Raw genomic sequence first — 26,948 nt, 5'->3', positions numbered from 1 at the left:
AGAACAGACCTTGGGAGGGTAAGTACTGCGGCATCTCTTCAGGGCATTTTGCCCACAGAAAATTTTTTACAGCCAAACGTTGGACAATGTATCTGCGTTTCTGAGTTTGTCTCTAATGAGATGCTCTGAAAAGTGAGGATATTGTTTTATGGGGTTTGCATAATAAAATGGAAAAAAATTCTTTCAGAAATACATGTGTTTTTCCCATAGGACGCTTATGTTACAGAGATAGCACATTAGCGTTTGACAGGTCTCATATTTAATCTCTGATGTTACTATAGTCTATGTAGCTTACAATCTTGTGGTATGAATGACTAGAAAGGATTGGTAGGGGTGGACCCTGCTTCTGTGAAGGAAGAAAATGAGATTGATTTCTGTTTTAATGTCTTTCCCAGACACATCTTTTTGTGCTATGTCGCATAAGCAGCATGATCTTAAGTACAAAGGGAATGAATCACATCTTTACATCAACATAATATCCCGTAACTTAACACAAGTATTATAAGCCTCAAAAATATGTTGAAGGGATTTTATAAAAACATATAAAGATTTTTAAATCCTGTAAAAAAGTAAATTCAGGTCAACAGAAACAGTAAAGTGTAAAGTTCAGGCTTCCGTTTCATTCTTACTGTGCAAAGGATGGGGACTGAAGTGGTTGAAGGTAGGAAAGTGAAACAGCAGTACTGTCACGTGTACAGTATGGCAGGTCGTTTGGTCACTCGGCCTATAAGGACATGAAGAAAAGCCACCTCTTCTAAATGAGCCTGCCTAGATAGTAATTAAGCTTGTAATAGGATATTTTGATGTAGCAGTTCTGAGGACTAAGTTCTACTGTTCAAAGGGGTAACTATGACAGAAGAAAAAGAATGAGGAGAGGTAGTAAGATGGTTTAGACAGACGATATCCCTCCATCATTGTGCCTAAAGGGGATGTGGGTAAAAGGGCATAGTTCCATCCCTCATCTTTCCAGTGACTGCCAGATATGTCCAGTTGCTTGATTATGTTGAAATCCTGGTTGCCTCAAGTTTGGAGAGGTTTGCTGTGGTGGTTTTTTTTTTTTTCTTTTCTTCCCCCTTTGGAACATTGAAGGGGGAACTATTCTGCATAAAACCACTACCACTTCTTTCATATCTCTGTCTTTATGGTATTACTCTACTCTTCACTTTATTCCATGTCTCCATTTAGTCCTTTGATGTCTATACATTTTATCTTCTTCAGTCTGTAAAACTTCATCAGAATTTACTTCCAAAACTGGTTATAATTAGAACAACTTCCAACAGCACAGACCACTGTAGCCATGATAGATTCATTCAACATTTTGATGTTCTGTTAGAAAGCATTTCCCTTGGGATTTAAGAACAAAACCCAAACCCCTATGTGTAAAACTGTTTCAGATCCTTTTTTATTAGTTAGACCAAAGTTTGCAGCAAACTATATTATTAGTATACAGTCAGGCATTTAATTACAGGATAGTCTAGGTCAACTGGGCTCTCTTTGGGTTTTTCCAAATGGCATGCGACTTTGCAGTGCTTTATGTAATTTCCACATGTATACCTGGAAAGAAAGAATTCCTTGAAAGGTATTTACAAATGTGTATAATGTGAGAAGAACAACAAAGGTTTCTTTAGATCTGTCAAATACTGGTAAAAACTTGAGGATCAGTGATATTATTTTTTTTTTAATTTCAGAATCCTGAGCTATGTTCATACATTTATACCATCTTGTCCAGTTATACCCAAGCATGTGCTAAATGAGCTATTTTAGACAGTGGACACAACATAGTTGTGTCAGTTCAGGACTCAGGCTCAGCTAACTGGTCCTAGTGGTCCTGTTGAGTATCATAGCAAGCTAGTCTAATTAGAAGACTGTGCTAACGTGGTTATATTCCTTGAAGCATCTCATCCGATCTGTTTAAACGTCCTCGGGTGTCTCTGCATGACAGTGTTCTGTAGTCCCACTTTCAGATTGCTTTTCAGGTTTTCTTTATTTATTTCTCTAAGCAGGCAAGCTTCTGTTTTTATTCTAGTAGATTATGCTTGTACTTTTTTTTTAATACTTCTTGATTCTAGCAAGGGTTTTTTTGACATTTGGTATTAGATGAACAAATATTTTTCAAAAGTTGAAGTGAGAACAGAATAAGCTTCAAGGGTATTTTGAGGGCAGTGTGAAGAATAGCTGCATGTATGATTTTGGGAGTGCCTATATGGGCCAGTATCATTTCATATATCAAGTACAAGAAGTAACCTCTGACAAGTAACCCCAGCACTGTTGTCTCTTTAAAAGTGTAAGAAAAGGACATAAATACATACACTGTACCATGAAAAGCTTACAGCATTAGGAGTTGCACAGGGCAGGGATGGTTTAGGAGCAAGGATGATTTTTTAATACGATAGGCTCCAGAGTTTATAACATAGTTTAGAAGATTATTGGCAGTAGTCATAATAAATGCTATAGTAGTGTGTGGTTTTAAAATGTATTTTTGCCCCCACTGCACTCTCTTATTTTACTGTTGAATTGGTGCCTTGCCGAGTATTTCTCTATAGTGTTTGGATGATGGGTTTGTTTTAAAGGCCTCCTGAACTCTCTATGAAATGACCTGTGCTTTTTTTTTAATATATATTCTTGCTACATGTGGAAAATATCAAAATATCAACTCTCTTATCACTGTTGACTTCCTTTCTGCATTCACTTTTCTTGAAGTATGGGTCTTTAAGTGCAGCAGAAAGCTATTACTCAAAATAAAGTTGACTGACCCATTAAAAGTAAGTTTAGATAACTAGGGGGAGTATAGGAGAGGATAGAAACATACGCATCCTACTCCCAAACTTCTCTGGCTTCAGCGCCTGTTCTTGGCGGGGAGGGGAAGCTATGTTCTCCACTAATGCATGCCTGGTGAATAACCTGCCTTCTTGTACTACCCTGGTCTCCTTTCTTCTCTCATGTTGATCTCTCCCTTGACTTACAACAGCCCTCCTCAACCTGGGGGAGGAAACATAGGTCTGAATGAAGGCATGCATTAGGTTTTTAAGAGGTGCATTGCCCCTTCCTGCAAGGCAGCTGGCACGCAGTGGGCTAACACTCCAGGAGACAGAAGAGGGAAGGACAGTCATGTGGCATGAGGCAGGGTCAGCATATCTGGCCAGTCAGCGGGTTAGCATTGTCCCCTTAAAAGACTGACATGGTAACCTGACAGATGTGATTGAAGAGCCTCAAATCACCTGATTCATGCTGCATTGGAAAATTAAATTGAGGAGTGTAAAGGTCGCAAAAGGGAGGGAGGAGAAGGGGTTGTTCCAGTCTTCAAAGTTTGTCGGATGACACCTATTTTTGCCGGTCCTCTGCCTTTAGGTAATATCATGACAAACGGAAATATTTCCAGGTTGTACTGTGGAAGTTGATTGCACAAATATTTTGGCTGAGTGTGGTGAATTGCCTGGCCAGCCTGCAGAACAAAGGAGAGTTTTCTCAGCTTGGGGCTGACCACTGGGAATGGGGCTGAGTAGCAGCACTTCTCAGGGAGACAATCAAGCAGTTAGCAGCCTCAGCCCTGGTATTTTTCATCCCCTACAGGGAGCATAATAATAACTTGGGCAAATCTGGAGCATCTGAGCCCACAGTTTTGGCTGTCCCTGCTGCTGCTGTGCTATGGCAGTATGGTGTGGGCTCATCTCTTCTGGTTTTAGCTTCAGCTCTCAGAAATGATAGGATGGATCACTCAGAGTGGTCTAAGCGTAGCGTCAAAACAGAGAAAACTCTGCCAGCAGTGGTTCTCTGTGTGTTGTCTTCTCTTCTCTTCCATCCACTGGCCATGGTCTCCAATAACAAGAAAGAGCCGTGAGTAATGAAGGAGGGAAGAAACTGGTCAGTGGAGGAGAAGGCTTCTTGTTGCATGTACAAGGAGAATGGGAGTGGCTTGAAGAGGAAGGCAGAGTCAAGAAGGGCTCATGGGGCCTGGGTTTGTAGGATGCTGACCTCCAGGGGAATGACCTAAGGCAGAGTGTTTCTCTTCATTTGTAAACCAGTCATCTTTTCAATCCCAGTGTGATTGAATGGCACGGGGGTGTTAGCGGTATTTTCTGTTTCCTCCACTAATACCACGAAGCTGCTAACCCATGAAAGCCATCCATCGTGTGTCTGCTGTCATATCAGCCTGACATACCTCTGTTCTTTTGCCTAGGAGGCAAATAACTTCTGTGTTGTTCTTTATCCACCATGGAGTTCAGTCGTGTATGGACCCAATGGAAGGTCCTTGAGCACTACTGGAGTAGGAATATAAAAATTATATATGCTTCTTACTGAAACTTTTCCTAATAAATGATGGAGATCATTTCTCATCTTGAAATGCAGGCTGTGCTGCCCTCCAGGGTATGCCAGTCTTTAAACTATTTCCCCCCACGCTACTGCCAGTAAGCAATCGGACAGTGAAGCCACATTAAAGAGGAATTCCACAGGGCTGTACCAGCCTCTCCTCCCACTCCCATCAAAGATGTTTCATGGAGCCTGGACAATTCTTTCACTGAATTGGGTGTTCTAGAGTTGGAAGCTATCTTTCTTCCACTCCATCTCTTTTTTTGTGGATGTAGACTCTTGACAGCATTGTACTTTTACGTTTGTTTTCATTATTTTCCTGTTCTTTGCATAAGTGATTTTCTTAGGCACAGCTGGGGTTTCAAAGTTGGGGAAACTGAAAATAAAACTCTAAGGCCACAGGCATAGGTGTTGATTCACAAACTGTTTAACTTGACAAAGATGATTTTCTGCAAATTAAAAAACAAACTCTTGTCCTGTGCCAGCAAAAGAGCAGGAGTGCTAAAGACTTGCGAATCCTTCTGTCAGCCACAGATCTTCTGGAACCATAATATACAGATACATTAATAAATGTGTTTCTATTTTACCCAGGCAAAAAGCTAGAGGTAGGAATTCGAATGTGCCGAGTCAGCTATTGTTTTAGCACTGCACTCTGTCACCCCACACAGCACCTTCAGCCATACTCCCATCATATGTTTGCGTTTGGCAACCTGCCCAAGAAGAGGAATGAGTGATGTCTGCATACTGTTTCACTTAGCCAGCCAGCAATTCTTTATTATTGCTTTCAGTGAATGCATAAGTTAATTAAAAAAAAAAAAAAGTGCCACTGCCTTGAATTTTAAGCTATTTTAAGAATTTCTGTTAAAAGACAAGCAGCTTAGTAACAATAAACCCACAGGTTAGTGACCTCATAATTAAAAATAGGCAGTGAGACTAAAATGAATGTTTAAAGAACTTGAAGCATTAAATGTGTAAGTCACAAGTGAGTAGTGCTTTTGTGTATTCTCTGGTTAAACACATGTTTTTCAGCAGAATCTTAAATTTTCTCAGAGAACAAAGTAGTTTTAAATATTTATGTTGTATAACTGTGAAGAGATCCTTTCAGATAGCGCTGCACTGACAGGCATCCACTTAAGGTATTCAGTTTAAGCTAGGTAACACCCGTGCTTCTCATAGTAGTGTGGCTCAGCTGCAACCTAGTGGAATGAAGTATGACTATGGACTTACTGCTGTTGACTCTGGGTTTTCAGAGATGTTTTCTGTTAGACTCTGTTTTGGTGACGAAGTCGGGGAATGTTTAAAAGCAGCAGAAAGGAAGAGGAAAGGAATGGGGCTTGTTTTCAGCAATCTCAGGGATTGGCTATGGGAGAGTTAAAAAGATAACTCCTTTCTCCGGTAGCCAGAGAGATTAAAGTCAGGTGTCCAGATTAGGATGCAAAAGATGGGACTCTCAAGCACAGTCCCAGGCCAAGTCCCTGGTAATCTGCATGTTTATTTTCACATGATACTGACTTTTGGCAAGAAGACTGATTTCAGGAATTGAAGACCAAAGCCGCCTGTCCCTATCGCAACTCACTGTTTCTGCTGGTACATTTCAGTGATCAGATTTGACCAGTCTGAGCAATTCTTTCTGTAAAGATGGTGTTTAAGCCACCTGTGTCTCTCTGCTTTATACTGGCTTTGCCTGTATGGTAAACTGGATGTGAGAACTGCTCTGGGTTAAAACAGCTTCCCCCCCGCCCCGGGGTTATGTTTTATCCTGGATCACTGTCTCTGGTATGTGCAGCTGCACAAACAGCAGTGCTGCCCTCTCAGTTGCACTGGCACATGGGTGAGTGTGAGCAGCAGAGGAAGGGAGGGTGAAGGAGGGTCTGTTGAAGCTGGCGTGCTCTCCATGGAAATCCTCATCAAGCCCCATGTGGAAAAATTATAATCCACAGTCTGCTGTTATAGCTGAAGGAAGAGAAGATGAAGATTGAAGGAGATGTGAGGAAAGACTAGCAGAAGTGAAACGCTATTAAATTACATTTTGGTAAAAACCTTGCTGTTGATAATATTGGAAGAAAGAAGATTGTGTAATAAACAGCACCAATTTGCACTGATATCACGTCTTGCAAGGAGGATGGCCTAGAAGTAGCAGTATGGCTAGGTGACAACACTGGTGTGATTTCATCTTGGATAATCAGTTAAGTCTTGGGAATGCCAGGCTCTCCTCTTTATCAGTGCTAATTTCTTGCTTTAATTGTTCTCTATCAAGTAATGAAACGTACAGCTACACAGATACTGGTTTTTTGAAGGCAGTTTGTGCACTTTTGATGTAGTACTTGTTATGCTTTAGCCAAGGAGATAATCCTGTTTATGGTGTGCCTGCTTGGCAGCCTCAACAAGCACATGTGTTTGTGCTTGCCTCAGAAGGAAGCATATGGCTTTGGTAGCTCTGAATGTGTGAGATTTCAGAAATGCACATTGTCTCTGCAGGGCTGGGGAGGTCAGTTGTTTCTGAGAGAAACACCAAAGCTACTTACCTGTCAGCAGATATTCATACCTTGTAGCTCTGTAGCACCTTCTCATGTTCAGCATAAGTTTACATTGAGTAATTCATGCTGTCATTTTCTCAAGAAGCTGAAACTGAATTTGGAATGAATTCTCTGAAGCTGCCATAATTCCTTCAGCATTAGTACTAATACATACTTGCGTATCTCTAAAAGTCAGTTTTTGTCTAAATCCATGCTGTCTGTTGTGTGTCTGTCACCTGTTCTCCACCTAGATGTGCTTAGCTGTGTAACATTCACAACTTTAAGTAAGGGAAATAAGAAGAGGAACAGCTTTTATTGCTGATCCTTACTCTTTTGTGCTTTTGACACTCTGCACATATTATAAATATCTTTACCACCATAGCTGCCCAGATAGCAGAGGTACTGTGGAACCAAGTTGCTGTTCATACGGGTGCATTGACACTCGCCATCCGGGTGAGACGTTTCATCCTCCTTTCATTAAGATTGTTTTACTGATGGCCTACAAATAGTTGTGTCAGTGTGGCTGAGGGTGCCACACTGTAGTCTGCAAGTGGGAATGAACAACTGGTTCAGGAATATCCTAGGCCACTGTAGAAAACTCTCAGACAAAAAAAGTGAGAGATGTGAAAGTGCTGACTTTTTCTGTCAGATACGTGGTTTCTGCTGGCAAATATTTGGCTAAGTTGTTTAAGGTAAAATAGGTGGTTTTTTTTTTTTTAGAAGAGTCTGGTATCAGCTGGAGCAAAAATCCAGCTTTAAAATCCCTTAATGATTTAGTTACTTGTGCAATATGCCTTTATTTTTCAGCCCATTTGAATTCAGGTAAGCACTTTTCCATATGAATTAACACTAAAAAGTTATTACATATGGTGGATGCCTGTGCCCGCCAGTGGGAGTATTTCCATAGTGAAGCACTGAATAATCAACAGTTTTGTTGAAAGCCTAAAGCTAAATTTGCCCTTAAAGACGAGGTAAGAAAAAGTAAGAATTATTCCTACAAGTGCGTTGTAAACATTCAAGTTTCTGCTATGGCATACACATAAAAAGTCTCTTCAATTACTAGAGCTTCTTTTCTGATAAATACCATTATATTAGTTTCAAGTAAAATTAATTTTTATTTCTTACATAAAGTATTAGGTGGCTTTTCTTTGGAAAATAGTTAAATTAAAATGAAGTTTCCTAGCAGTAGTGCTTAATAATTGAAACAGAGGGAACTTTTTAGCTTCAAATGCTGTTACACTATGATTCTAAACAGATAATCCCATGAAAATCACAGTAAATACTAGGAAACAGGTGGATCCTTAGGATGGTTTAGTATACTCCTGTCACTACTCCTGAAACTTCAGGGAGGAAGCATGTCTGAGAGCATGCACATGCATAGGCTCTGTTAATGCGTGTAGAGCATCTGGGCCGCCCTGCTGGTTTCTATCTGAACTGGGCTCAGCCAGGACTCACCTGCCTGTGTTGTGAGGTTAAATAGGCTCAAACTGTCCTCTGACACCATGCACATTGCCTAACCCATTTGTATGTGCATGCCTTGCAAAAACAAGTGACAGTCTCAGAAAACCACTTTTGTTTGTCATTCACACTCCTGAAACTGCTTCCCCACTGGTGATTCTTCTGAGGTTAAACTTGCAAAATTTGATTTGTGGGTACTGACCTGAAAAGTATCTGAAATTCTGGTTAAAAAAACCCAAGTGTAAATCCGTAGTGGTACAGTTTGACTGTCCAGCTCAGACTCAGTCATGCAAGATATTGAGCACATCCTGGGAGGAGCAGAATGCCACCACTGTCATTACAGCAGTCTGCTCTGATGTTAACCAGAGCCCTGCTGGGTTTTGCTTGGAAACTATACAGCTACGGTTGCTGGAAGGGGGCTGAGGCCATAGTAATTATGCTGCCGTCAAATTAGTTTGAAATATTTTGACACAAATGCAAGTTGAATCTAAATGAACATCTCCATCTCAACTAATTTACTGAGGTTTAAGCAGAAAGCTGTTATTTTTGATGTTGGCCTACTGACAACAGGGAGTTAGTCTTTGGCTGCAAGCAAACAGCACCCAAAAGGCAAGTTAGCTGACACATTTTTAATTTCTTCCATTGTGTTCAAAACTGCCGTGCGTAGGAATGTACTTAATAATCAACCTTGAAGATGTTTCATCTCGTGATGGCTATCCATGTCACTGAAGTATTCCATTTGGCTTAATGCTGCCAGTAATTGCATCCAGGATATTAGCAATGTGCTATCTCCAGTCCTCATTAGATTTTATTTTAAATGCTTGTATTCCTGTAAAAAGCCTGAAGTCAGGAGCATGACATCATTCCACCCAATTAAGGGGCAATAACGGTATAGTCAGCATGTTCAGAAGGTGTCTTGTGGAACATCTTTAAACCTCACACTGAAATTTTGTATCTGAGGGGGAGATTTTATTTGAGCCTTAGTAGGTTTTAAGTGCCTTACATTTAAGCTGTCTGAAAGTCTGGCAAGCTTCTTTCCTAGTGATGTCTTTGTTACCGGAGTTTTTTATTAAAGTAAAGGCAGACTACTTTAAACTTTAATTTTTCTAAAATTCAATCATAAATACAAAAAAGGTCAGTCTGACACAAACCTTTCAACCGATGTATGTTTGCAGCAGAACCATTACTTCTAGACAAGCATTGCAAAAATGTGATTAACTGTGGAACTTCCTATAAATGCACCGGATAGAGTTTGTTATTCACAAACCAATTTCTTGCCTTTGTTGAAATAAAATTAAGTACTTCTGTTTTGTGTTCTGGTGCTTTTTGTACTGCTTGAGATTACCAAGTCTTCTCCAAGTGGTATCTCTTTAGATTTTGTTCAACACTTCTTCCACATATGTTGTTAATTAAATATGCTAGAGTACAAATTACTGGTGGGGTGTTTTCTTGAGTATTACACACATCTCTGGCCATCTGTGGTCAGCACTGAAGTATCTGAACTGGTGGTATGATCCTGTGTCCATTGTCCTGTTCCTGTTGAAAGAGGTTAGCTTGTTTAAAATAGGCTATAGGGGTCATAATTACTTTCTCCGATGTCACTCAAAACAAAAGGAGAGAGAAAGAAGAAAGAGTTGTTTACTCTAAATAAACAGAAATGATGGCACAAAAAGGAAATGCATGGTCTGACTACAAAAAACTGTCTGCTGAAAATCTGTGAAAGGATTTCTAACAACCTGAATATGAGAGTCTATATCTGCCTTCAAATAGAAGCTGTAAAGTCAGAACACACGTTCAGTTTGAGCTGAATAATGTGACGTGGATACTCATGGAGGCTGAGGTTGAACTTAGTGATTTGTGATTTCAAAGTGTATCCTAGAATGCTTTCATCTTCTTTTTTTTTTAAGTGTCCAAAGTGTTTTACAATATCAATGCTACAATTCAAAGTACATATGTTGGGAAGGACAGGAGGTGAGAATGGAAAAAAAAATTACAATCAAGGGAGCAGTGATGGGTCAGGAATTTTCTGCTACAATTCCTTGCTTCTCAGAGGAATCTTCCCTGGCTGCCGGCTACCTTGCGTTGTCCACTCATTGTATAAGTTATCTTTATTATGAAATGAAATTTATTTGCCTAGTGATCCATGTTAACCCAGGGGAGCTTGCTTCCTTATATCTGCAGTGTGCATTAGCTCTTGATTCTTAAAAATACATGGCAGTAATTTTCTTCCCCCACTTTAGGCAAGAGTGTAAGCTTATGTTGTCAACTTACTTGGTTTAATGCTTTAGCAAGCCTTTTTAATAAGGATGAATCTAAAAGGGAGACTCAGATTTCTCACTCAGCAAACAAGATGCTAGTTTCTCTTGCCCAGTGTTCATCCTTGTATTGTTTCCTTGTCTCTGCAGCTTCCTATTGTTGAAAAAATAAGGATCGTTGCTCAGAAGGTGTATGGAGCTCAGGATATAGAGTTGTCTCCCACTGCACAGTCACAAGTTGATTGCTACACCCGGCAGGTAAGGACACCAGTGAATTACGCAGTCAGGAACCTGCTGGCTGAAGCCTCAGCCTGTAAAAGGTTCTCAGATTGGAGTGTTTAGTCAAGCTTTGCTAAAAGGCGTGAGCTTACCCGTGGTGCTAAAGAGTGGAGATCAGTATGGATTGGTTTAGATTAGATTAGATAGAACGGAATGGTTTTAACCTTGAAAGCGATCTCCTGTAAGGTACGTATGGTGTTTGGAATCATTCTGAGACAGTTGATGAAACTCTGCACTTTCTATGCAGAGTGGCAATTTTGGCTTACTGCCTTAAATGTGACAACTGCACATCTGCAAAAGTAGCAGCTAGTGAGCGTGCCTGATTTTAGCATATGAGTGTTTATTTGTACCTGCAAAAAATGAGTTTTTAAAGACAAAAAATACCTGTGTGCACCTATCCACTAATAACAAAGCTCCCAATACTTGTAAAATCTTTCATTTTCCTTCTGTTCATATTATTTTCAAGGGGTTATAAATGCTGGGAGGTAAAATAGATAACTGTTCCTAAAGCATGTGGGAGTGGGCTTTGTTACTTTTTGGAAACAGTTTTGAAACCGTGTGGAGAGGTAAGTGTGTTTTATGTAACGGAATGGCTTCTGCATGTAAACATGGCTGGAGCCTTTCTGTCAGAAAAGAGAAACTATGGGCGATGTGTCATCGAAAAATTCCTGAGTATGCTTCAGCAGCCTGGTCGGACAGGCAGAAGTATAGCCATCTTCTCTATGATGCAAATCTCCTGAGAACTAATTTGATTTTCTAGATGAAAGCTTACTTAGAGTACTTGAAGACAAACAATCCATGTCTTCATCTTTTCCTGCTGTGATTCTCTAATCCATTTTTTAGTCTAAACGTCAGTAGTGTTAGGAAATATTTTCACAATGTCATTAAAGGATTGTTGTCAGCACTCGGCCTCAGAGGCAATTCCCTGCAGTGCCGCCTCTCCTTCTAGCCTTGTGAATTGCATCCCTGTTTGTCAAGGAATTGAACTGAAGAGTGGAAGGTGCCTGACTCAAGGTTAATCGATAACCTGGGAGATAGTGTGGAGAGAGCTGCTGAGGGCCTTTCCCTGATTTTCTCCCACTTTTCCAGTAACTACTGCACTGTAATTGGTGAAATGGTTGCCATGGCCTCATGCAGTTTTTGCTTTGTTTAAAAACAAAGCAAAGCATCATGAGCCATTTGTTTACCCCCAAGATGACATTAGTACCCTTAGAGTTTGGACTATGAATCCTGGTCTCAAGTAGATATCTAACTAGGTCGTTAGAGCCCAGAGGGAAGTGCTGTATTGGAGTTTCATTGAGTTGGTTTAGCTTTCTTGTTCAGTGTAGTACCCGTTGTGCACCCTTCCTGAAAATAGCACCCTCTAGCCATTGTATAGGTAACTTTGGCACCTAACACTAGATTGAGAACCTACTCTAGAAGCTGGGTATCACTACAGCCAAGTCTCTGGAGATACAGGCCTGAGCTGAGAGAGGATGGCATGTAAAGTGCAGTATTCTGTCCATTTCTGAAATATTAGCTGTTAAGAAACTGAAGTTAACTATTGCTACATGGATTTTTTACGATTTCTAGAAGATACTGATAACAAAGTGAAAATATATCCTGTCTTTACTGTAATCTTAAAAACAATTTTCTTGTATTTTCTTTCCCTTTTCTATTAGGGATTTGGAAATCTTCCCATTTGTATGGCAAAAACTCACCTATCCCTCTCCCATCAGCCTGAGAGGAAGGGCGTTCCCACTGGTTTCATTTTGCCAATTAGTGATGTGCGAGCCAGTATTGGAGCTGGTTTCATCTACCCTTTGGTAGGAACGGTGAGTGCAGAGTATTCAACTTGATCACTCCCCTTCCTTTGACCCAGCTTGATGGGGAAGTGCATTTCCTGTTTGCCTCTAAAAATAATGTGTAGAACCAGGTGAGTTATTGGAGTTTTTATAACAATTTTATCCTCACACTTTTTGTAGCTCTGTGTTGACAGGAAAAGAGAATTAGGAAAACATAATATTGTGTAAGAGCTTTGACTACAGGGTCTGAGAAAATTACTCTTGCCAATGGTTCTGTTTCTGATGTTTTTCAGTTAGCCAGGATACTTGGGCACCCTAATGCTGCAGAAAAATGAATTTACATGTCCATTGCCTTCCCTTATTCAAATTGCAGCCTGTAAATAACTGTAGTTAAATTATTATATTCTAAATGTTAAATCTTTCATCTGTCATTACAAAGCATACTGTAATGTATTTTGATGAAAGGAATTGTGTTAGGAAAAAGCATGTGATTAAAATGATTGCTTTTCAGCTGATGAGCCTGATCTTATTCCTAGTCCTTGTGAACATCTCCGCTGGTTCTGAAAAACTAAGTTATGGTGGGAAGGGATAGATTTCTAACTGCAGGAGTAGTAGCGCATTATTTCTCCTTTTTAGAGATTTAAACGATGAGATGCTAAAAAAGAGGCAATTGTGATCCTTTCTTCCTACCTGTCCTTAAAAGTACAGACTCAGAGTAGGAAGCTCCTGATATTTTCTTCCCTGACATGCCTTATCAAAGTAGCTGAGAAGCTAGTTAGCTGATGCCTTTTGCCAACCATGCACATCTTGTTCCAAACAGTAGTTGAACTGCATCTGACATCTCATAGCATGAATTATTACTTATATGTAGCTGATTCATGGGATGGTGCTAGAGAAGGGATGCAAAAGCCATTGCATTTCCAAAAAGAGTACTCTCCCACTGTTATCTCATCTTCCCAGAGCACGGCCTGATTTCCTTGTGTAACAGTACACTTAGGAAAAGTTGAAAGTTTCTAATCTATTGTTTTGAATTCCCTCTGAAACAATCAAGTGTTTGAAACAAGGAAGGAAGTACTTTCTGACCAGGAGAGTTCCTGGAGTTCAGGAAACTGTCGCTTTGACTTACTGGACTTGGGGCTATGCTTTCCTTCTGCGTGGCCACATTACGTGCATCCACCAGAAGTGGAGCACAGCTGTGTATTTAAATTGTGTAAGGCCAAATTCCAATTACTGGTGACAGAATAAAGTTTGTCAGAAGTTCTAATATCGCCTTCATGGCCTGGATTCAAGTTTGCACTGGAAGTTACGTGTCATAAAGTTGCAAGAAGGAGTGAATGAGAAGAATGGGCAGCAACTACTTCAAATCCATGAGGGAGCTATTCTGTAGGATGTCAGAGTGAAATGTTCTCGGGTTGAGCTTTCTGAATGAGTCATACTCTGCACGTTTCAACACAAAGTAGCTGCAGTTCAGCCTCATAAATCCGTAAGAACGGTCCATAGGAGACCAAACATGTTCAAGGATTACCTGTCATTTTCGTTTTCCACCTAGAACCAAAAAATACAGTTCTTATGAAGGAGATTTTATGTATAGGTTTTCTTACCAGGGGATATTGTAAAAAATACATCCAAGTTAGTTACCCTGACTTTGGTGAGAGGTAGTGTAGCCATGGAACTTTTCCTATCTCAGGAACTGGGTACACAGTATATTCTTAGTGTTATGTATTCTAAGAGGGTTTGTAGGGCAAAGTACTGTATAAACATAAGATCCTCAAGAGCTAAAAACTAAACAGACAGACATTGATCACTGGTTGTTTGGAAAATATTGCTAATGCTCAGGAATGTGGGACAGAACACTCCTTGGAACTATCACAATTGCTACAAATCAAAATGAATAAATGAATATGAATGTATTCCTAACCACCCTTACCATACAATTCTTTCTCTAGAATTAAATTTATGGCAAGAGGTCCACTTGCTGCCTTTCAGAACTGTGAGTTGTGATCATCAGGAAACAAACTCTCGTAATAGAGTTGTGCCACTACCTTTGAGATCACTTTTCTATTTTGCCACCTTCAGATTTTTTGTGTGTGTTGCTGTCAGCAATTAAGTCTTAGGGCTAGTGGTACTTTTTAAGTTGTGCAAGAAGGAATATTTTTTATGTCAGGTTCCAAACTAAGAGCCTTCCTTTGACAGCTCTCTTACTAATAAAGCGATCCAAAAATGTCTACAAGAACAAAGCAGGTATAAAAGGGCATGTCCTGAAGGCTTGAAGTGGCTGGCGGTCAGATGCTGAGTAGAAGGATTACCAAAATCTTGGTGACAGCGTATGGTGAAAGCATCCAGTCATGACAGTGGATTAGATTTCTTTATATAGGAAAAAAAGGAGCAGTATATTTTTTCCCTTTTGTTACTTGCTGGTTAATTGTATTAATGGAATAGGATCCTTAATACCTAAGCTGCTTAGAGCCTTCTTACACCTAAGACCTTTCTGATGGAAGAATAAATGCTATTGGACAACACATTCATTAAAGTTGTAATGATAATTCTGATGCTAGTTAAATGTCAAACTCCATTCTCAAAGCGTATTTTTTACTGGACAAGCTCATCTCACTCTAACCTGGCAGAACGTACCAGTGGTAAAGCAGGTTGTTCGAATTCTGTTCCAATTTAATCAGGAAGAGCATTACAAATGAAAGGAATAAGTACTGCTGAAAGATCATAAACTATCTGCAGTAACTAGCATTTCTAGTTTAACCTTGTCATTAGCATATGTGTATTAATGAGATTTGTATTTACCCCAGCACTTACAGGCAATCTTTTGGGTTTTTTTTTTTAATTTAAACTAAGTATTTAACATGTCGTCTTCATATTCTCTAAGCAGTATTTGTTTTGTATTATGGTTGGCTCTGGTTCCCTTACAGCATGGAAGTCTTTCCAGGAAAAATGAGCTGAGCCTTATCAGAGGAAATCAGCAGTGAAACAAGAGGTGCATTTAATTAGCACAGGCACAGCTTTTATCCAAGTTCTCTGTGACCATGACCCAGAGGGCTACATCACTCTCCCAGGTGGAGTGTTGACATCATTGCTTGGCTCAACAGAGTGATGGCAGGAAGGCTGCTGCAGTATATGTAGGAAACTGGTGAGGTCATTCACTAGCAATGCTTGGGTGGAGAATTATTAGATTTTTGTAGTATGTGTGTTTCTCTCCACCCCCACCCAAAAAGCCACTGCAGTTTGGTGCTTTCTCACATTCAGCCACATTTCTGTTCTTTATTTTTCATGTGATGTGCAAGAATGCAGGCTGGTCGTAGAGGTTAAACCTGTTGTCTTTTGCCTTTGTAAAGTGATGCTACCAATTCACCGATGCAAGTAATAGAGCTGTGTTTGAATCACAGTGAGATTTTTAAATATGTACTACCCTTTTCCAACCATGCACTTTGGTTTTAATGGGTTAAAATTACAGGCAAGGTCCCTTTGAAAATAGGTGGACCCTTTGGAGCCATGCCAGCTCCCAAATTCTCACAATGAACTGGCATCCTTCGGGTAGCAACATATCTGAAGAAACGTCAGTCTGCTACAGCAGTATTGTTTTTCTCCCTATAGAGAAAGCAGTTCAAGTCTCTGAAACTCTTGGGGTGACCCAATGTGGTTTGAAACCCATTTATGGGAGTGATAAAGGCCTAATTTCCTTGTAGGTGAGAGCCTGGACTGTCCTGCTAAAATATTACCTCAATATTGTAAGGGAGAAAAGACCCTGAAAGTAAATATTTTTATGAATACTTTTAGAATGAAAATATTTTTCCCTGTTGAATGAATTTATTCTTTCATAGTGGTTAAGAGCTTAACAAGTTTTGAGGGTGTCCTTGGAACATAAGCTGGAGTTCAGGCCCACCTGGAGTGAAATTGCAGTTTCCCAGTGGTGCAGGAGGCCCAGGTTGTCTCCAAACTGTCATTTTGTCACTTCTCTCAGGCTGTCATATCGGACAGCTGAATAATTATTGTGGGATTGCCCAACTTGTCCTGACAATCTCTGTAACATAGGGTGGTTTTACAAAAACATGGATGATGGTGAGATTTATATCTGCCTTATAAAGCATTTAGCTTACTATGCAATTTTATATTGTTTAACAAAGGAGTGGTGCTATGCTAAGTATTCAGACCTCTCTCAGTCCAAAAAATGTCCCTTGTGATGTGGCATTTGGCACCTGCCTTTGGTGTTGTGTAGTTGCTGTGTTGTAGCCGTGCTCAGAAGTCCCCCAAACAGCTAGCTGTAAAAATACTAAGTCCTCATAGATTCCACATAGGCTGGTTTTGAGGTAACTGCAGTAAGTGTGGAAATAGTAACAGAAAAAGAAAGCTATGAAGTTAAATTCACATGGGAAACGTAGGTTAGCGATTGTGTAGTTCTGAATTGAAGAACACTAACAGGAAAAGAAAAGCTTCCTCTGTTAGATGATGTGCCTTTGCTTTTATTGCAGTAGGTGTAATCCCTCTCGGGAAGGATGGAGAGGGTTTTTCTGAGTTACACAGGGCACTGTTCGTTCCTGAACAGTGACCAGGTCTGCACATGCAGAAATGCTGAATGTTACTTGGTGGAAGGCTGAGGAATTATTCAGGGTAGGGTTGATGGGTCAGGGGGTGAGCACATAGGTTAAGATCAGTGGCTAGAAGTGAAGGTGAGGACAGTAACTTTACTTCATGGTGTTTAAAAGCTAGAGGCTGAGAGAGGGTTAGTGTAATAACAGCAAATCTACCTGTGTTCCTTGGTGGATTGCATGATGTGGTTGTGGCGGTATCGGGTTGACCAGAGAGGGTCTCTGTAGATGAGGCAAAAATAGGCCCAAGTGAATGATTTATCTGAAAGGGTGAGGAAAACATTGTAGATTATAATGATAAGGGGTATGTGGCAGCCTTTGGAAATGTTCCGGGTGTGTGGACTATGAGGCAGTTAAGATTCAAGGATGATTATGGCCATTTGTGGTGAGAACATGGGAATAGAAGATTGAGGGGAGAATTGGAAATATGGGGTTGGCTGTGGAAAGGAAAAGAAGTTAAATTAAGAGTTATACTAGTGGGAGGAGATACCTGTGAAATGATTTGAAGACACATCCAAGATGTACATGGAAATCTGCAAGAGGGCACTGAAGTAAAAGCCACAGGGGTAAAAGAGATTTGAAAGTGCTCCAAAAGCATTTAGCTGGAACAATGACATGATCTAAGATCTGGCCGGGAAGAAGTCATGGGAGTAATTGATGGATGTAGTTACAGGAGAGCAGAACATGCCTTGCTGATGACTAAGGATTTTTTTAAATGAGAGAGAAAAAGAGTAGAGTTTAGTTGGCTTGAAAAATTTGTTATCATCTCTGTAACTTCTGAAAGTACATAGAAAAGGATGTATTTAAATGATAGTTCAGAAAGTTCCATATACTCTGAGCATTTGCTGTTTACTTCAACTCCTTTAAACTGATGTGGATAAGCCAATGCTTGCTGGAAAAATAGAGTAAGTATACTTTGCTTCAGATCATCACACCTCCCTGTTATAGCTGTGACACAGACATACGGTATAATTCCCTCTTACTCCTCAAAAAATCCAAACAGCCTCTCTTTCTCCTCTGGCATTTTGAAATAACCTTGACAAAGAATGGAGGCAAGTCGCTTAGATCCTGTGTAGTTCATGCTGTCTCTCTTGGTGGCTGTTTGTTTGCTAGTAAGCATTATTTAACCCACATTATAATATAGTAGAATATATTGACTTTTCTGAATAAAAGACCAGGTCCCATTGCTGGCCATATCAGCAAAATTAACTTGCAGCTTATTGTAGCTTCCTTCAACGTAGCCTTACATTCCTCAAGAGCCAGCACTTGTAGTTACCAGAACTGAAGAAGTGATTTTGCTTTGTTTTCTATGCAGAAGAAAAAAGGCATTGTGTAGGCATGTGTGTTATTTCAGCAAACTGAATAGCTGGAGGAGGACTTGTTTTGGGACAGGATTAAACCATTATACAATATATCACAGAAGAAAATAGACGCTGTGGTTTGGTAATCTTTTTAAAGTTTAGATTAGATGAGATTTTTCTCAATACAACTTCCATTACAAACAATTTCAGTATGACTGTTGTAAAATTAGTTCTTTGTAGTCAGTGTCCACGTTATATATTTTCCCATCTTGCCGTATTGTCAGAGAATTTTTTAATGCAAATGTTTAAATTTGGCTCGAACTTTAATGACAAAAATTAACTTAGTGTGTTTTTTGTATCAATCAGATTTCCTTGGTTGTCTTTTCCAAAGACATTTTTATTAAATACATCCATAGAAATGTAACATTATGTTCAAGCTCTTAGACTTAAATAATAAATCTGTGCCACTGTTAACTTAAAATAGTTTATCTGAATAGGTCTCTTAAAACAGGTGCTTATTTACTAGTACAAGAAGTAACTTTCATGTTTCGCTTTAGTCAGTAAGTGATACCCTGAAAACGCGTTTTGATAGCCTCCCATCCCTTGTAGTGGGAATTTTGCGTAGTCCCCTTTGCTTTGCACGTAAAGGGGCAGAGGACATGGTCAGCCATACTATCTCCACGGAATGTATGGTAGGTCAGGGCTGCTGCAGAGTAATTTTTTTAACTGGTATGCCTAACTCACAAGTGCTTTAGCACATGTTTTCAGTTAAGATTAGCTGACTTGACACATCAGCTCAGGCAGTATGGATTTATTCATTGATCAAGGGTAGTGCCTGGTTAGTGTGGACAAGTTTAAGCGATCCTGTAACAAAGATAACTCATTACGCTCTGAAACAGTTTTCTTCAGTGAGGTTGTTAATGTCTTGCCCTCATCAGACCTGTAAAGTTATATGTAATGAACTCAGTGCAGCTGTCTAAGGGTTGCAAATGCCGTTAGTGTAGGCAAATAAAATGAGAATCACCTGTAGCATGCATGTAGCCAAAGGGGGCACCTCTGTGGAAGCGTAGTTTGCTTAAGGCCTTCAGAGAGTCTGGGGATCATTAAAATTCTTACTGTCCATTCCAGTAAGACCTAACCATGAGCATGGTTATGCTTTGTATCGGTTTCATTCCCTTGTCTCTGATTTACAGTTGGTGATCCCAGGTGAGAATGAATGTAACTGCATCAGTTAAGAAAGGAGAAAACTGGGATTGATATTCTGTATGGAGATAAGGGCTCTTGAATGATCTACATTAGCCTACTTGCATGGGGCTTGCTGTTAAGAAAGACATACCAGTTAAAAGTGGGAAGTGCAATTTGGACAGAAGCCAGCAGCAATTTTGGACCATTGCCCTTAGATTTTACGCATGACTTCAGACATGAAATAGGACTTTGCAGTGGAAACATAGGCACGTGAGTTTGAGCAGTTAGTGAATGCCTTGCTGGGCGTTCTCCAGGGCAAAGAGGGAAGCGGGTGGCTGAATTGTGCAGCTCATGGCAGCTTCTCTATGGTGCAGCAGTGCTGCCTGCCCACCCTGGTCCTCTCTTACAGCTCAGACTGTGCTGGTTAGCATGCCTGTTGTGTACTTTTGCCAGTTCAGAGCAAGTAAATGGGTTTAATTAACAGCTCAGTCAATTAATCAGCCTCATATATGTGCGCTATGATCAAATCTGAAGAGCTCAAAAATCAGTTTATGGAATGTCTTTAAACAGCAGCGTTAAGAGTTTGTATTTTGGTCATGCTATCTATACAGAAGATGTACAGACCTGAGCATTAGAGAGGGCAGCCAGGTATCTACTTCTCCCATTCATGATATTTTGGATAACTTGCTGCATAAAGTGGCTGATGCTGCCAGACCAAGGAGTCACTGAGTCTGATGGCTTTGGGGTGGGGTGGTTATCACTGCTGCGTGTCTCGGTTCAGCTTGGTAGGAGCAGCAGTGCTCTGCTCTGTCACTTCCAGATTTCTGCTGTTCCTCCATACAGGGGAGAAATGGTATGATGTTTCATGCTCCCTATTTTGGTTTGTTCAGCCTGATAAACTTCTTCACTTGAAGAAATCACAGGTTCTGGAAAGGTGCCTCATGGTTCAGACTGAGAATTTAGAGATTCAGCCATTTACAAGCAATAGGTACCTTTCAAAACTCCTGTCTGTGTGCAATTTTTTTGAGAGGCTATCTTATGCTCACTTAAAGAAAAAAATATTTGCCCTTCATTCTTCCAGATATGTTTTTGAATGCTAATTTGTAGATTTGAAAAGTATTTTCCTTGGTAAGCAGCAAAAATCTTTACAGTTTGGGTCAAATAACTAAAATTCTGCTGGACTGTCCAATAAGACATACTATCTAGAGATGCAGATAGCTTCATATTTGAGTTTGGCAACTTACTCTTCTTGTGACTCTAAAAGTGATTTAAGGCTAATAGCAGGAACCTGGCTGGAGGCTGCAAGTCTGTGACTGAACAGTTTTATTGAGTTCCGGATAAATAAGGTGAAAGATGTTTTGAACTTAATAATGTCCCCAGCAACTTGCTTGCTTTCATTAAATTGTGAAATATAGGATTAATAGTGCGCTAATTAGCATTAAAGAGGAATGAATATTTGTGCCTACTGGTCAAGGGATTATCCTTGTTAAAACAGGAAATGGACTCTGATTTCCTGTTTTAAAGTATTTTCTTCATAAACTTTGCTTGAAAACATGAGGTTAAAAATAGGTTTTACTTTTACATAGTAAAATACACATCTATTATTAGTTAAAATATAGCTTATATGTGGAAGGAAGGGCATTTTCCAAATTGTTTTATATTGAAATAAATACATGCTGCACATACTTCATAAAACAGCATTTTTCAAGAAGTTAGAAACTGAGCTCCTCTAATTTATTGCATTGTGACACAGGCTTTATAGAAATTATAGTACTCAGCATTTGCATAATATCACTTTGTATTTCTAGTTTGGAAGATAAGCAGAATTTTGGCACGGTTTTTAAAGTAGGGAATCCAGAGATGCAAACAGTAAGGTGCCCTGACAAATCAGGGGCAGGGCCACAAATAAAATTCACAATTTCCTGGCCTGCAAATCATTAAATGTTTATGTCTAAGAATGTGAAGAATCGGACTGGGCTATTTCCACTGGAGTAGGCTGACCTACATTCTGTGGACAACACTAAAAGAAAGTTATGCTGCTGCTCCTCCTCTATGCCACCCACCCACTCAGAAATCCTGAAGTATTTCCTGAGATATTCCTCATGTGTCCTTATTTAATAAAAAAGAAGGTACAAATGCTAGCATACTGTATTTCACTGTTGGTAAGTGGTAATGTGTTTATTTTGAAAAGACCAAGCTTTTTTCACCTCTGAAACTGTGAAATGTCAGGACTGGAACATTACCTTTTGACCATAACTGAGGAGAGAGTTGCATAAAACCACCTTGATGGCCTGTAGGTCGAGAGACATCTTCCAGGTGGAGAAGTCCATTCGAACATGGTACAACAGTGACCCGCAGGCTTCTACAGATGCAGCATTTTTGGTACTTGGAGAGGCTACTTGATGCTGACCTGTGACTGTCATCTGTCTTCCCATCTGCTCTTTCCGCACACTGGTAAACATTACTTGTCAAAAGATTATTTTGTTCTGGGTTTTTTTCTTAATAGAAGGAAAGACAGAATAAGGCCCATATCCTTGTGCGCTTGAGGAAATTCTGTTTCCCAGCAGAAATAATGTCGCAGTAGTTGACAGTGTTTCCTGTGTCTGGGACTAAAACCCTGCTATGGACACCCTGTCAGCTGGTCCAGAATGGTGACTTCTGTCGCTCACACCTGTTTCTCCGTGGTGGATATGTCTGCCAGCTTGACCCATCTTTTCTGCCTTCCATTTTCTTCTCATATTTTTTGGGACAAGAGTATATTTAGTTTTACACCAAGATTAAGCCTCTCCAGTTCAATGCCTATTCCACAGAAAATTCTGTTTAATGCTTCCTTCTCTATTACATTGTAAAAGGCAAGAATGTTATTTCTTGGCCTGGAGTGGGACTCCTAAAAACAGAGCTTTCCATAGACCTGTGAAGAAGAAATATGATCAGGTCTGAGCTAACAGTTGGACAGGTAAGGCAAGAAATAACTTTTTCTCTCCTCACCATTTTGATACTGCAATTACATACAAAAAGGTACCAGTATGAGGTATCTTACCAGCACCATAAAACTTCTTGAGCACTGTGATGCAGTAGCTGCATTATGGTATATTTTTATCATAGAGGAAAATTATGTCAACATTATTTATCTCCCAGAACCCAACAGCAGCTACAACCACCTCAGCGTGGAAGGGCTTAGGCTGATGTGGAGCCAGTCTGCATGTGTTTGGAAGGTGTATGTTAGTCAACTATTGCCAAACTGAAGTTTGAGGGGCTGTGTGAAGACGGGCTTGGCTCTGGCGTCTCTGTAAAACTTAGTATCTGCAACGCTGAAGTCATGGGTTTGCCATGTGCAGGGCTGTGTTTAAGACCCGTCTGTTCATTTAGGTGTTCCCAGGGCTGAAATCCAGTGCACTGGGTAGTGGTGCAGTCTGGGACAGCCACAAGAAATCTGAGTGCAGGCATTCGCTTTTATAGCAAAGTTTGGCTCATTTGAAACATTTTAAACTCTAATCTCTCTAAATATCCAGTGGATGATAATGCCATGCTAGCTATATACCAATGCTTGATACTTTACAGGTTTGTGCCTGGCAGCTGGACAATCAGCTTTTGCTTGAAGTTGTATAAAAATGCCTAATATAAATGGAGCATCCTCTTTAACCAGTTTCACATTTTTAATAAGGTATTTTTAGTTACCTATCAAAGTTTGGAGCTAGTTGTAGGCTAAACAGTTTCTCTCCAGGGACTCGGGAGTTTCTGAAGACAAAATCCTATAATTGTGTGATATTTTAGGCTGGAGTGTCTGACCACAGCATCTTTCTTTAATAACCATGTTTCTTTAGGCAACATAAGGAGCTGGGCTTTGGGCTTAGTAAGAAAAGCTAGTGGCATGAAGAACTTCAGAATGAGACATTCAATCATATATAGGAATGTTGCAATTGGAAAGAAAATATTTTAAAAATGTTAAAGATCTACATGTGCTGTCCTACTTAAAGCTTAGCAATACTCTGAAGACTTTGAGTCTAAACATAACCTCAGAGTACATGCTTTCAGGAAAATTAGTGAGAATTAGGTAATCAGGTCACGGTTTCCTTTTCTGCACAGCCGCCCTAAATTCATCAGGGGATATTTTTAATGTTATTTTTACAGGATTTTACTTAACTTTTTTTATTTGAAGACCACATGTCTGTATCAACAATTTAGAAAAGATGGTTAGGTCGGAATCAACTAGTTCATGTTTATACAAATATACAAAATAACAAGATACTCAGTTTTAATCACCCTTTAGCAAACAACACATCAACTATTAAATGCATGCAGGCTTGTGATAGTCACAGAAGTATAATTTATATCCTTTGCAACCTTCAGAAAATGTTTTTCTGATCCTCCTTAAATTCTGGTTTTATAATCAAAAGCAGTCTATGAAGGAGCATTGTGTATGGGTCGATGAGAAAGCTGCACTGATGCATGTGAAGGCAATACCTCTCACAAAGGCAGCAAGCCTTTTTCACGTAGCAAGCCACCTAGCAGGCTAACACCCCGCAATACTGAATATTAGATGTGTTTTGAGGTAGCCTTCTGGTTTCAGTGTTGCAATCAAATAAGCACACCATGAATGACAGCAGCAGAGGAATGTGAATAATATGTTTGTCTTTTAGTAAATCATCAGTAAACTCTAGTGCTGAGGCAATCTGGTTTTATTACTTGATCACTTAATAAAACCAAGCAGTAGACAGAGGCCAGATGAACTGTGACAGTTTGTTACCTATAGAAAGCTGTTGTACTTTTTCTAGTCTTTTTTAAGCCTCTCTTAGATAAGTTAAAATGAGTCTCCTGACCTCATTTTACTCTTCATTTATCTTTTCCACAAAACCACGTGAAATTTAACACCACTAAACTTCATGCCTGGCTCCTTATTTTCAGTCTGCTGTCAGGAGCAAGGGTGCTGCTTGAGAAGTATCCTCACGGGCATCACTGAGGCTGTTGTACTCAAGCTGTAACCTGAAAGGTGCTTCACAGAAGTACAGTGCTGAATCTCAGTGGTGTTAATTTATCAGAATTTTTGAGAAATGCTGATAACACGGTGTAAGAAAATCCTATATTATGTTTTTTTCTTTCAGGCAATACTATGCATATCACAGTGTGGCAAATGCACCCCTATACGTGCCAAAAAAAGAATAACATCACATAGGTGGTATCACTGAGTTGTTTTTTCCCCAATTCCATTTGCAACACTTGCCTTTTGCCGCTCAGAAGTTACTGCATTTGCACTACTGTCAAAAACTGCCAGTGCTCAGAAATGAAATTTAATCTGGGAGTTTGTCAAGAAAGCTGTACAGCAAAAGTTGTGACTTCTACGCCTCTGATCCATGTATTAGGCCAAAATACAGGAGTCTGTGGTTATTATGCTGGAGAAAAATGCTGATGCAGTTGGGTATCTTACATGCAGTACTGTTCATATTACAAGACTATGAATGCCCTGTTTCCCTGGTCAAAGAGGAGTTCCCGTGCAAGCAGCTCCAGGCTTCATGCAGCAAGTGCTTGCTCAGAAGGCTGTCCTGCAGATTTTTCTCACCATGCTTTTGGCCCAGATCCAATTTCTGGTTTCCAAGAGTAGTTACTGCTATGCGTGCCTGTTTGAAAGCAGTGCAACTGCCTACACAAATCCAGCCCTGCTTGCGGAGTATTCAGGCTCTTGTATGCACTATATCAGCATCCAGGGGAAATGTATGTGCTGTTACAGGTCCTACTCAGCTTTGCCATTGACCAGCATTTCGAGTGGTATCTCTTTCTTGTTGAAACTGGTTTAAGAATTTCTGTGTATTTATGTTGAAAGGGCAGTTTTCCACCTATCAGTTTGTGCACGTTTGACTCAGTTCACCATGTTATTACTAGAGGTGCAGTGCAATGTAAGAAGAATTTCCTTGTGAGTACAGAGAAATGTAAATTGTGAGAATGATTTTGTTGATAGTAGGACACGTTTAGTTTGGTCATCAGGTGTTCGTGGGGAATTTCACTATAACTGAACAAGAGAGATTTCTGCTGACTGTTGAGTACTAAGAATCATCATTCTGTTGTTTATCCCCGTTTTGTTTGGATTATGGACCGCATTGAAAACGCAGGCATTTATCTACCCATTACATTAAACCATGCATTGTCTGTCTTAGTTGTGTTCAACTTTATTACACTTTATTGCAACAAATTGGTAAAATTCTATAGGGACTATCATCTCTTCATGATAGCAGTCAAAAGTCTAACCTTTCCCTCCCCCCTCCCTTTTTTTTTTTTTTCCTCCTTGGAGCTGTTTTGGCAGCTGGAGACAGTTTTTATTTTGATACATTTGACATAAAGGGTGGAATGTGTCTAGTTTGGGAAGCAGAAAAGCTGGTGGAGAAAAAAAAAATTCCATCATTGTATTATAGAAATCAAGAGTATGCTTTCTGGTCCATCAAGTAGAAACAGTTTTTTGTTTCAGCTCAGGATATACATGAGAATAAATTGCAATTTAAGGGCTTTTTTTATTTTAAGGGAAAGAATTTAGCTATGTTGTTGGCACCATAAAACTTAATATTTTATAGAAACAAATGGAAAACCGGATTATGGCATATATTAAAAATAGAATGTGTTAACTTACAACTTCAGGGATCCAGCCAAGAGGAAGTTGTATATTAAAAAAAACAATAGCCACATATATGCTCTTATGGGGATCACTCTGGGACTGAAAGGCATATGCATCCAAATGTGGTTTTTTTTTCTGTGCAGTCAAAATTTCAAAATGAGCATGCCAATGAATTGTCCTGAGTTCATTCAAAGTATGTAGGTGTCTCCATGTGCCTGCAACGCCTGTGCAGAAGTACAGGGGTATGCATACCCCCAAAGCGTGTGTGTAGTTACCTCCTTCCTTGTGCCTCTGCAGTTGCAAAGGGGAGACTTGCTGACCCCATCACTGTGTCACTCAAACCCACCTTTTACTTCCTGACTATGAAGTGTTACATCCTTTTGCATTACAGTCACTGTGTTTTGTTCTTCTAGGCTTGCCAAAAAGGACAGAGGGTGGGGAGGGATGTCAGTTAGAGGGCTTCTGGCTTCTTCCAAGCAGGGAGTGAGCCAGGGAATGTACTGAATGAAAGGTGTGTTCTTAATGCTACTTGCTTGAGCCAGTGAGCAGCTCTGACATCCTATATCTGATCTGAAAAAGTACTGAACTCTTCCTGATCTTCAGCGCTCTGCCCTAGCTCTCCTTCTCATCTTGTGTTACCGTTTATGGGCTGGTGTGGCTGACTCT

At 39.9% G+C, this 26,948-nt stretch overlaps 1 protein-coding gene across 4 annotated transcripts in view; it reads left to right on the top strand.

Annotated features, from left to right (window-relative positions):
• MTHFD1L (methylenetetrahydrofolate dehydrogenase (NADP+ dependent) 1 like) overlaps positions 1 to 26,948 on the top strand; it is a 161,562-nt gene that overhangs the window by 97,199 nt on the left and 37,415 nt on the right. For all 4 annotated transcript variants that reach the window (XM_075087939.1, XM_075087940.1, XM_075087942.1 and 1 more), the window contains 2 exons: positions 10,688 to 10,795; positions 12,478 to 12,630. In XM_075087939.1, the coding sequence (XP_074944040.1) occupies positions 10,688 to 10,795; positions 12,478 to 12,630 (261 nt within the window). The remainder of the gene's footprint in view (positions 1 to 10,687; positions 10,796 to 12,477; positions 12,631 to 26,948) is intronic.

This window comes from Phalacrocorax aristotelis, chromosome 3 (assembly GCF_949628215.1).
Source record: "Phalacrocorax aristotelis chromosome 3, bGulAri2.1, whole genome shotgun sequence".
In the NCBI taxonomy this organism is placed as follows: Eukaryota; Metazoa; Chordata; class Aves; order Suliformes; family Phalacrocoracidae; genus Phalacrocorax; species Phalacrocorax aristotelis.
This window is presented reverse-complemented; position numbering and strand designations above follow the sequence as displayed.